The following is a 13,037-nucleotide window of genomic DNA, read 5'->3' on the forward strand; positions in this document are numbered from 1 at the left end:
TGGACTCGACACTATTAACTGGCAGACAGTGTTCAGAAGCCACTAACAGAATGTTAGGATATATAGTACGACATGTACTGTACAAGTAAAAGCAGGTTATGCTCAAGCTTTATAATGTACTGGTAAGGCCTCAAATGGAGTACTGTGAGCAGTTTTGGCCTCTAGGCTATAAAAACATAGCACTGCTAGAAAAAATCTAGCGAAGAGTGACTAGGCTGATTCCAGGACTACATTAGAGTTATGAGGATAGATTAAAAGAAATAATCCTTTTCAGTTTAAGCAAAAGGTGATTAAGGGGAGACACAGGATTGGTTCCTGCCTTGTGCCCAGTGTTGGCTGGGATTGGCTCCAGCAGACCCCCGTGACCCTGTATTCGGATTCAGCGGGTTAGAAAATGGATGGATGGATGGATGGATGACTGAAGTTTTTAAAATTACGAAGAGTATTAGTACAGTGGATTGAGACTGTTAATTTACAATCACACTATCCAAAAATGATGCTTCCCACCTAAAGATTAAGGTGTTTTTTTTACAATGCAGAATAACAACAATTTATGTAATGAAACTAGTTCAGGACAAAGTGTCTACTGCATTGCTTTCTTCACAGGCTGTTCATATTAAAAGTGGTGTACCAAAATGCAGATAAAGGGCCAATGAGCAAATTCTACACTTATAGTGCCTGGCCCATTTGAATTTATTTTTCTGTATCTCTATAGCATAACTGCTTCAATTAGCCCCATGGAGGAATATTATTCTATACTACTACTACTATAGTATTTCAAGAACACTTGAAGTTATACATACATTTTCATCTTGGTCTTCTTCACTGTCATCATCACTGACAACTGGTTTTGCTTTGCTTCGACTCTGCCGTTTCTTGCCCTTGTCTTGCCGCTTATCATCTTTCTTATTCAACTTGATTTTCACCTTTACTGATTTTGCTGAAAATGAAATGGATAAATTATGACATGTTCACTTTCTCAATAAATAACATTAACATAAACATATTACTGTTTACATTTTCCCTCGAAATGAGAAAAATATGTATTGATAATGTTAATTTTTAGTTAATTGTAAATGTGTATAAAATTTGGTTTCAAAATATGCATAAATAATTTTGTAAACCAAAAAAGTTATAAATTATAATAATCTTAAAAGCTCAAATGCGTACCAGTCAAGCTTTCTGATATTTCAGCTTTTGACCACTGATGTTAATGCATTTTGATTACATTATCTGCCTGTTATGTGTGTTAATGTTCATCTCTCCTTCAGGACTCTGACTCAAATTCATTCTATTTTTATGCCCCTCATTCAGAGGGTTGTATTTCAGGTGGAACCCTGCCCATGTATGTGAGACACGGATTCAAACTAGTCAGGCTGGGAATTAGGGTTGCGCAGTAAAGAGGTACTGAAAATGTAAATTTCAGGATTTTCAGAACTGGAAATAGTCATCAGCTTTCCTGTCAACATCCCTTTGACATTCGACAATGTACGTACATTTGGAAAAACAGCAGTTCACTAGACTTAACGAAACAAAACCACCATCTTCATTGCAGCTGGAATTTCATGGAGAAATACGAATTCAAAGCTTTTGGAACATTACTGGCCACTGCCTTAACTGCACTGAGTTTACTGCTTCAGTGACCTAAAAAGCACACCCCAGCCTGGTCTGACCACTACATACTTCATGCAATTAAGAGGGAAACAGTAGACATAGCAAGGTGTGATTGCATGCTGAACCAGTGATGCTGTAGTAAGATGGGGAGAGGTGGCTCCTGGTTTATTTGGAGTTAGCAATCATTTGCTTCAGAGCCATTGTCAAAAAGCTAGTATTGATACTAAGTTAAATATTTTTGTTCTAGTTGGAATGCATTCTGCCCAAATGGGAAGAATACTAATGAAGACTGAAAAGCACTTTAAACTGCATCTCTGAAGGATAAAAGTAATTCTAATCCTAATTTATACAATTTGTAGCTTTAATCTCTGTGGATTCTGATTGGGTTTCAGTTTTCAAATTGGCTACTGGTTGCCTCTTCCTCTTCTCTTGCACTCTTGTCTTGGTACTTACAGGTATAATGTTCTAATAAGTAGCTGATAAAATATCTCATTTATGGTGGTTACACCATAATTCTGTTGTGTTTAATTCTATATGATGTTGATGTGGTAGAATGCAGATTTCTCTTTCACAATAAGTATCACAAATGACACATTTTAAAGTGATTAATTTGGAAGGTTACTGACTTATTCTGCCTTAACATTTATCTTTCAGCAGCAACAGCAGTTTAAAGAAAATTAAATAGTTGGACTGCTGTCATTTTGATTAAGACATACCCTCTGATTCTGATTCTTCATCTTCTTCATCATCTTCATCCATACTCTCCTCTTCACTCTCCTCATCTTTAGCGATTTTTTGTCTTGCACTTTTAAAAACTGACTGAAGAACAATAGAATCCTCATAGATCTATAAATAGGAGAAAAAACGGTTATCACCACAGTACGGCCATACACAGAGTATTTGCTACAATTATGATATGTTCTTGCAATTTCAAATGATTTTCCATATTGAGACTTGGAGCAGTTATTGTGTTAAAAAAGCAACCATAACTGCAAATGAAAAAAATTAATATAATGGATATTTGAGCCAATGTGTTATGGAAAATTACGTAGCATTGAACAACATAAGCAACTTTTGTGTAGAAATGTTACAAACCTGTGATCCTTCCAAGTTGAAAGTCTGAGCATTGTGACAAAGAAGCATGACATCCTTTTCTAAGTCTCCCAAACTTCTATATTTGTGGTTACGTACTCTTTCCTGATAACATAGAAGACATTTTATTTATTTGGAAAGCCTGGGAAATATTACTGACAAACCCTTCAACAAAACATTCTGCAAGTCTGTTTTATCTGCCTAATGTATTGCTTTAATAAAAGAGTGTATAGTATTGGCCATATGGGATTATCACAAAAGAATAACTTTTTAAAGTATGAGTTATTAAAGGACATGGTTCATCTGTTATACACCACAATTTTTAATACTGGGGTATCCTTGAAAAAGAATGAACTTAAGAGAGGAAGCTTTATCCCTGTCCACTGCAGAGTATCATTGCATTTCATTGTCTGAATTGTGGGTTACAGTGATATAAATAAGTAAGGAAGACAAGACTTCACTTTCCTAGCTACATTTTTAATTACTGTCCTTATATGAAAATGTGCTATAGGAAAAAATAAATGTTGTTGTTGTAGCTTTACTCCAGAATTTAGGTCTCAATTTATGTAGACAACTCCATCAAAAAGCACCCCACATATTTATGCTTGGAAACTTTTCATATAAAAATGCTTAAGTATAATTAATGCTCTTCAGCTGCAGCCAAAGTGCACTCATGCATTAGGAAGGCTTACAGTTTTTGTTTTACCTACTTTACTCCATTTTAATCTTACTATTTAGTAAACAGGATCTATAGAGTAACATCAAAAGAACTGGTTTTCTACGTAGATTAATTTTTGTTAGCAAAGTTAACATTTTACTAAAGAATTAAGGAACAGTTGCTTAACTTTTTGTTTTACATTTTACAATAAAAAATACCAACTATGTATGCTTTATTATTGTTAAATTGCTGTAATCTTTACTTTTATTTTCTTGAAGTCCACAGGTTTTCTGATCAACTCATAATACTCTGGAAGCTCTTTTCTAGATGGTAGCTGAATAAACACTTCACTTAGCTGGCGACCAGAGCTGAAATAAAAAATAAAAAAAGAATTGTATTTAGAAACCAAAAAATTCCTTTCTGCAAGAAGTGTCAGTTTCATTTAATGTAAAAAAAAATAAGTCAATTAAAATGCAGAGCTCCCAATATACATTTCTTTATATAGAAATCTTTTAATTGTGCTGGTCTGTTTTAAATGTAAGTAACACTAGCATATATTACTGTGATCTCTTTGTCCACAGCTCCACACTGATAGTAGCCCTTTAATTTAGAAGTGGTACTTAGTGTTTTCACCACTTTACACACATTATTTTAAATCTGCAGAACTTAATCTCCTCCAGTACATTGAATTAAACTTCCACATTTACATTCAGTTTTATTTATGTTTTTAAGAAAACTCCACAACTATTGGAAAATCATCACTTCTACAAACATACATTTCTTCTACATAGTTTGATTACAAAGTGAAATTGATTGTACAGCACATATTTGCACAATTATGTGGTTTATGTTCTTATTTCCATATTAATTTTCATTTGATTAACTTTTGTGTTTCAATATTTTACAAATAGACATACAGTCTACACTTTAATTTTAATCTACTGAATAGTAATATGAAATATGTACTAGAAATCATAATTTGTGTTTAAAAAATAAGAATTTATACCAGAAAAAAAAGTGTGTTGTTGCCTTATTACCTGCAGGTCCAGGTGTGGGGCTGGAAAGTCAACTTAAATGTTTAATTCCTTAGTAAGAGTTTATAAGATTTATTGTTACTGGTTCAGTAATGTAGAAAGCTCATTTTTTAAAAAGCCATCTCTATATTAGCATAATCACCACCCTTCAACTTTAATCTAGAAAATGTTTTTCTTGTAACTACACTGAAGCTTGTTTTAGACAGCCACTTAAAATTTATCTCAGTTTAATATATTAAAATATTCTACCTTTTCTAGAGGAGTTAAGTTGGTGATGGTTTAAGGTAAAGTCTATAAACATAAAGCACTTGTAAAGCACTTTGTTTGAAACTAGTGTACATTTATGCCTGTTCTGATTATTAACTTAAACAGACTAACCACAGTTTTGTTTTACTTAGAATAACAAGCATCCTTGTAAATATAAAATTAGTAGTATGTAGCAAAATTCCTCTAATTGTGAGTTGCAATATTTATTAAGGATTTCTTTCATAACAAACTTGTACAGGGAAACTGAACTTCTGACAGAGAGAGGTCCAGAAAAAGAATACAGGACAACAGATCAAGAACGAGTGGCAGGCACATTCAAGAAATGCAAGTGCCATTTTCAACTTATTATTAAGATTGTAGCAGTGCTTTTAAGGAATATTAATTAAACATACATTTACATAAACATGCATTTAATAAATTGTCAGCATCTGTATTTTTCAGTTAATTTAAATTAATGAATAAAATTAAAAGACATACATCAGTACACATTTAATATTAAAATAGACTACTTACTGAAGTGAAAAAATTAACCCTGCCATTAAAGTACCAGTTCTGTAAGAAGATAGAAGACAAGTAAAATACATATAAAACACAAACCTGTCTTTATAATTAATAACAGTTTCCACAATGGCATTCATTTGCTTTGTCAACCTAGGTGGATTAGGAGAAAGCTTTTCAGCAGGTGGACGACCCCGTCTCTTTTTCATTTTCTCTCCATCTTCTTTTCCAGAATCTTTATCGACATGTCGCCTACGCTTCCGTTTCTTAAGACGGATTTCCTCTTCCATTTCCTCCAAATTTCCGTCTTCGATGGCCTGTTCACATCACAGTGGAAAAAAAAAAAAGAGTTAATTCTTCTAGATGAACAATGTCACTAATAAATATTTATACCCAGTTCCAGTTAACTTTATTTCAAAAGTTTTTATCCACACTAAACAGCTCCCTACCAAGTTAACTAGCTAGTATAAATTTCTGCGGAATTTATAAACATTAATTCAAGTGTGTACTGAAATGGAGTGGCAACCATCCTGAGTTGATTCTTGCCTTGATCAGGTAACAAGTACACAGCTTAAAATTATGTTCAGTGTTTTAGTTTTAAAGTATTTATACTTTTTTAAAATTCACCTACACTGTTTCAGGTTATTTTAAAACCAGAGCAATTGAAACCTTTTCTTTAAATCAAGTTTTATTTTAAAAATAATAATAAAAATGTATCTTCATTACTCAACACTCTTTTTGTTACTATTCAGGATGCACTTGAAAGCACCCAAATTAGTTGTCAATTGAGGAATTCACACTGAGGGGTTTGAGTTCTGGCAAACAATCCATTAACAAATACAACTGGCAGAACAGAAATTGAGAAGAATTGAGGTCAACTCATCAAGTTTTTTTTTTTTTTTTAATACATTTTTTAAAACTCTTCATAAACCATTAATTGTGCAAAGTTAATACATTTTGGCCATGTCTGACTGTGTTTTCTGATGGGCACTTGGAAAGATTTACAGGTTATTAGGACACTGCTAGGAAGAAAAATCAGTGCATCCACAATGAGTTCATTGTTTTCTTATTTCAGGAAAGCAGCTCTTGCCGTTTCAAATGAAGGAGTTCAAGTATAACATAACCTTATTTACAACTGAGGGTAGAGATTGACCAACATTTCAGTGCAATTGCTAGATATTCTTGGGAGAAGCTCTTTGATTCATGAGTCAATCTATATTCCCACTATCCCCGGTAGTCATTAGATCTGGGTAGTAAATTAAAATATGTAAATATTCACTACTATTGTTTATTCTTACTCTTATTTACTCACAGAAACTTGCTGCATGCTCTATTATCTCATAAAACTAAATCTGAGAGGAATTAATGCAGCTTTGTCTGATAAACAGGTTAATACTGCATGTTGATTACAACTTTTCACATAGCTAATATGTACAAAAATCAATTAAAAAAATTTTAATTTGTCAAACGGCACCATATTTGACAGTGTTCAGCTCTGATGGGACAGCGTCCCCCACATGGGGAGAAAAGGACGTGATATAGTTGGCAGTCAGCAGCAACCCTGTAAAACACACACAGCTCTGATCTCTCTCTGAAAAACGTCAAATGTTACTCTTTAACAATCTGTAGATGAAAATGTCTGTTGAACAAACAAGTATTTCCAGCTAAGCAGAGGCAAGGTACGTTCCAACACATGGAGAGAGGTAGACCGTCTCGAATGGAGGCTGGCATGTGAGTGAGGAGGCACTGAATTAAAAGAACACACATTCACTGCAAGTTATCATATTGATGCAGCCATGTACTGTAGATTAGTAAAGATGGAATTGAATTGCATTGCTAGTATATAAAAACTGAAAAATAATCAATCCTGCAGTTTGTATTTTTACTTTTTCAAAACCTGTTTTTGATCTTTGTTCAATAAGATGCAAAATAAAATAATACATTATTAGAATTTCAACAATAAATACATTTTAAAAATTAGTATGGGCAAGTACCATTTAACTAAAAATTTTTTCACTATTCATAAAAACTGATTCTGATAGGCCTGTTTTTTTCTTTTTAAACTTAGTCTTGTGTGAAACAGATTCACACTGTACAGCCCATTTTGATTGTTAGGAATTAGAATATCAGCAGTGTTGGGAAAATTAAAGAAAAATAATTCAAAGAGTAGAATAATAATTTCTAAAACTTTTGTCATGATATTTTAGGAAACATCAGATATTAAAAAATTATTAAGACAAGCATTATCGTGTTTGTATAAAATCATACATGTATATATTTACTAAAATGATTTTAATTCCAAATCAGGGCCATGGGGCCTGGAGTCTACCCTTCCAACACAGAGTATAAGGAAGGGAAAAAGAAAAAAGAAAAAAAAAAAGAGACAGGTATTACACTTGTTCCCTTGCACACTCACACTTCCTCACAGTAAGTCAAGTTTAGTGTCTCAAATATACTACGACTGAAGATGTGGGAGGAAAACCCACAGAAAAATATCGAGAACATTCAAAATACAGACAGACAATGAACCCAAATGTAGGATCTGTGTAGCAGGAGTGCTAGGTGTTACCTAGCCACTTTGATCATGTCACAATAGTAAAAATACTGTATTTGCAAGAAAAATAAATGTTAGCAGGAAATGTGCTAAGAGATAAAACATCACTTTATGGTTGTTGAAAATGAGTGTAAACACATAAGCATCATCTCATTCAATGTTTGTGAGGCAATTCAATGTTTATGATCCAATGGGGTCCTAACAAAACTCATTAAATAATCTTAAGAAAATCTTTCCAATGAACAACAATCTACATAAATGTATCTGTTTATTGTTTCTTAATTCATTACTTTCAGGACCAGCCATGATTAGCCAGGCAACAATTATAACATGCTTTGCATAACATAAAGCAGAAAAATTACCTGTAGTTATTTTATAACTTATATAGATGACCCTATATGAGAATATTTGCCATTCTCTTCTGTACTATAGTTGTGTTTTAGTAGTTTGGATTTCCATTAAAGGCTTTGCAATACTTATTTCATCCACATGATGGAAGTCGAGAGCTTCAAGAAAGCCACAGCTTAATGCACATGAGGTTGCAAAAAGGCTTCCATGAACAACACCTCATTAACACAAGCTGTATGATGATTATTATTTTTAAGGTGACACCATTCACATATCTATTACCATATTACTACACCATATAAATTGCATATTCTGTTAGTGGAGACTATAAACTCGTTTCATACGTTGAATATATTTTATGCACTATTATACTCACTAACCATCTGCTAGGTAACCATTTTTGGAAGGGCAATATTCAAATTTCATCAGCAAAAGATATAAATCCAAACAGTTGAAACAGTGCATATAATCTTATGTACAGTGCATATTGCATGCAGCATAATTAGGAAAAATAGCTTTGAAAATGTGCAAAGGCACAATGTCCTATATCTCCCTAGGGAAGACATAATAAAGAGGGAATCATACACTCACAGATAAAAAGCTCATTGGTGAGCTTCCTACATTTCTCCATTCAGTCATACAATGGGCTAAAAAGCTACTTTTGGCTTCTTTACTGTTGGAAATCTAACGCATATGAATTTAATCTTTTTTATTTTCATTGTTTTCTCAAAAAATTTCCATTAGCCCATTTAAATTCATAAATTTAAAAACTGACATCGAGATCTGAGCAATTTTGGAGCTGCACAAAACAGTCAAATTTAAAAACTAATAATCATTTTTAAAAATCTGGTCAGTACAGAAGTGTTGTTCACTTCTCTTTGTACTATGTTATCACTATTTGCAAGCTTAAGAACTCAACAAAGATTTAATATGCTCACTAACATACATCTGCGTAGCTATATCAGTTGCTCTTTTAAACTATATGTTCATATTACAGGCTGATTTTGGTTTTACTGTAACTGCATATTTATAAATATCCACTAAATTCTAAGACAGAACCTAAGAACAAGAAAAAAATATATATATTAAATTATATACTATACCAAAACATACCTGCACATATATAATATTACATTTCTCTTACTTCATTATAAATACCAACACAGCATCATTCATTAAGATGCATTTTTAAATTAGCAATACAATGAAGTTTAGAGAATTCAAAGAAAAAGACATATTGGAAACCAGTAAATAGAAAACTTTAAAAGGGGAAAAAGAACAGATATTGGAAATTCTGCCTTGAAGGCCAGCATTCCAGAGTTTCCTTTCCTGTGTTATAAATGACACTGGTATTGGTGTTTGCTATTTAATGAAGCAGCCAATTGAGGACCTGTACGGTGCAAGTTTCTTAAAGTATGGACTTGGATTCTCTTGTATAGTTGTGCACGTGGGCCTTCCACTTCTTTTTTTATCCCTCAAGACAGTAGTGAACACCTTTGTATGAAATCTTCAGTTTCTTGTCAATCTGCCGCATGAAATAAGCTTCATTTTACAAAAAAACAATACACAGATATGTTTCTTGAGAAAGCTGGTTGCAGAAAATGTGGCTTTGCAGTCATATGAGAATAATAAATTCTAAATCAGTCATTTGAAGCAGTAAAATCATTTGCAACATTACCAATGCATTGTCTTATTGTTTAATGATACATTGATATAAAAAAAAAATAATTTCTAACTAAAACATGACTGGGGGATTCCAAACTTTTTGAAGTTGGTGTGTGTGTGTGTGTGTGTGTGTGTATCTGACAGAATTCACCGCTATCTTAAGAGAAGGGGGGAAACTGAATCTAATCAGGACAGAAAAAAATAAGTGGAGGGCCCACATACACAACTGCACAAGTACAGTAAGTACATCAGAGCTTGTACTTTGAGAAACAGACACATTACAGGTCCTAAGTTGGATGCTTCATTAAATAGTACACCAGTGTCATCTGCCTCAGTGGAAAGATGGCTGAAAGAAGACTGCCATGAAGGCAGAGTTTCCAAGGTCTGTGATGTTTTGCTCATTTTACCCTTTTCCTTTAAATGCCATTGTCAGATATGCCTTTTTTCCCTTGAAACTTTGGAATCACTCAGAAATTTTCATATTTTTAATATATTTGTGTGTGTGTATGTATATATATCCCCAAAGATTCCAAAACTCTGTATATGCAGTATACATATAAATACAACTTCAATTATAATACATAAGCATATCAATGAATTATGCTTTTATCACCAAAAACATCATTAACTTGAAAGAAATTTTTTATAAAAATAACATAAATGAAACAAAGAAAACATGTTAAAACAAAACATATATGAGGATAAACACTAAATGGATAGAATACATTCAAAACGTCAGAAAAAGTCTAAATGCGGTAGTATTAACTGTTGGAGACAGTGATTAGCACAAACATAATTTGGATACCTATAGTTCAGCAGCAAACATACTCACACGTTCTTAAAAATCACTGAGCATGTCATCACAAGCCACAAAACTTAAAGCTAATAACATTTTAAGGTACAGGTGAACATTTTCAGTCAATGGAACTGTGGCAAATATTTGCAGCTGCTGCTTCAAAGATCCAACATCCTGTGTATGACTCTAATGCCTACCTATTACGTGTGTGGAGACTTCACAATCTCCCTGTGTCTGTGTTGGTTTTCCTTCTACATCTCCAAAATATGTGTTTGATTTTGTCTTAAGCTGTAGGGGTGGGCCTCTGTGTGTGTGTGTATGTGTGGACCAATGGGTGGTCACCTGGAAGTATGATGCACCCATAAGGAATAATCCAAACTAATCTAACTGTGTGAGTGTGGGCACCTAGTAATAGGCCAAGCTGCTCTATAACATGATTTGCATTAAGACGGTTTGAGAATGCTATACTATTAGCTATAATACACAATGAAAATTTAAGCAAGCATGGCAATACAGTTCTGAAATTTATCACATAAATACATATGGCACCACATTAAACTACAGTTTTCCTGTTTTTTCTTTCTTTTTAATTGTAAATCCCAAGGTAAGTGAGAAGTTCCATTAGTACAAATTATAAAGGACATTATCTGCACATTAGACTTTTGCACTGTAAATCATATAAAGGGTGTTTGAATTAATAAAATCTTCAGAAACACTGAATTTTATGTCCAGGATCCCTGAACATACTGGTTCAGAAAAAGTCAGTGCTGAAGATGGCCAAGTTCAAAAAAGAACAAAACTTGAAATATCCCAAATCAAAAGCATTTCCATCTCAGACATGAGTCCATTAGTTACATACATTGCAGAGTTAGTTGATTTCAAGGGGAAAACAACTATATTATTGTTCTTTGTTTTTATTCTTGTTTTAAGTTAGCACTGCAGTTTCAGGTAAGACACAATATCTACCAATCTAATGAAAACTACAGTTAAAAAAAGGCAGTGAACAAGCATTCCTTATACATCACAACAAATCTATAAAAGTACTAAATAGCTGATGCATTTCAACTGGCATTATACTTGGGCACTAAATGAGACCTTTGACTGTACAAGTTAAGAGTAAACTTCCAAAACACACCCAAGTTTGTTTTTTGTCATTTATGTAGAAATCTAAATGTGTATTAGAATGTGTAAAATGGGAGTAAAAGTCACAAAGTCCATATATTGACAATAGTTATGAGACTTAAATAAAATAAAAAAGTACATTTACATTCACAAAAGCAATTACAACTCAATGCTAATTGCTGTATGAACCTGGGCACATTTTCAAGCATAAGGATTGACCCATTTGCTAAAGAGGCAGTGCACTGGTCTAGTGCTCTGAAATTACTTCTAGCTGGTCTAGCAATCTTGCCTGAACAAGGGATCTGAGATGCCTTGAAAGCTTACATATTGTAATATTTTAGTTAGCCAATAAAAGGTGTCATTTTGTTTGACTTCTCATTGGTAGCCAGGAGACCAAAACTGCATACAGTACTCCAAATAAGGCTTTACCCGTGCACTATACATCTAAAGAAAAATTTCCTGTCACTTGCACTCTATGTATTATGCTATATAACCTAACATTCTGTTAGACTTCTTAAATGGTTTCTGTACACATTCTGGCCTATTTCAATACAACTCCTAGGTTTTTCTCATTAAGGTTTACTTGTAAGCTTCAGAAATCCTGTTGTTCATTCAAACCTAACATAACATTGACTTACATTAAACCTCATCTAACACCATATTTACAGCAGATTAATTCAGATAAGGTTCTTTGCACCATAACCCTTTACTTCTTATATCTGAGCTAAATTTACACCCATCTACATATTGCCCATGAAATCCCCACTTCTTTATGATATGTTACTGCATAAGAGGCAGTGTTTCATATTTAAAGAGGAAACTTTACTCTAAATTGACTCCATATAAACGAGTCTGGGTATATATAGGACTCTCCTACAGTGAAGTGGTGCCAAATCTAGGAGTAAGGCTCCAGTTGCTCTGCAGCAGGCCACATGTACTATTTGCCTTTTGTTAGTTTGCCTATCCTTAATGTATACTGGAGGAAACGGTTTGGTGTTGGATTGCCTCAAAATGGGGATCTGCACCTTTAAGAAGGAGACACAGTATGGATAGGACAGTTGGCCTAAAGGGGATTTAACCCAGAAAGAGAGCAAGAGAGACATCAGGTGGTGAAGCGAGGAGCAACAGCATGTTAGTACAGAAAATCAACAATGGAAGCCACCTGCTGAAATATGGATTTTTTTCTTTAGAATTACAACTGAGACATGTCTTAGAAGAAAAACCTTTTTGTATTTATTTTGGAGTAACAAACTTATTGACTGGTAGGACTGAATGTTATTAGTATTTTTTATGTCTAAAGTATTTGCCATGTCTGTAAATACTTAATTATACTTTTAACTGCATTCACTGAGTGTTGATCTGAGACATGTGGTAAGTGGGTTAAACAGT

General features: G+C 33.4%; 1 protein-coding gene across 4 annotated transcripts in view; it reads right to left on the reverse strand.

Moving 5' to 3' along the window:
- Positions 1-13,037, reverse strand: part of smarca2 (SWI/SNF related, matrix associated, actin dependent regulator of chromatin, subfamily a, member 2) — a 151,822-nt gene that overhangs the window by 6,517 nt on the left and 132,268 nt on the right. For all 4 annotated transcript variants that reach the window (XM_039758580.1, XM_039758578.1, XM_039758579.1 and 1 more), the window contains 5 exons: positions 5,263-5,480; positions 3,627-3,732; positions 2,710-2,811; positions 2,331-2,460; positions 804-940 (listed from right to left, as the gene is read on the reverse strand). In XM_039758580.1, coding sequence (XP_039614514.1) covers positions 804-940; positions 2,331-2,460; positions 2,710-2,811; positions 3,627-3,732; positions 5,263-5,480 — 693 coding nt within the window. The remainder of the gene's footprint in view (positions 1-803; positions 941-2,330; positions 2,461-2,709; positions 2,812-3,626; positions 3,733-5,262; positions 5,481-13,037) is intronic.

The sequence above is a fragment of the Polypterus senegalus genome, chromosome 7 (genome assembly GCF_016835505.1).
Source record: "Polypterus senegalus isolate Bchr_013 chromosome 7, ASM1683550v1, whole genome shotgun sequence".
In the NCBI taxonomy this organism is placed as follows: domain Eukaryota; kingdom Metazoa; phylum Chordata; class Cladistia; order Polypteriformes; family Polypteridae; genus Polypterus; species Polypterus senegalus.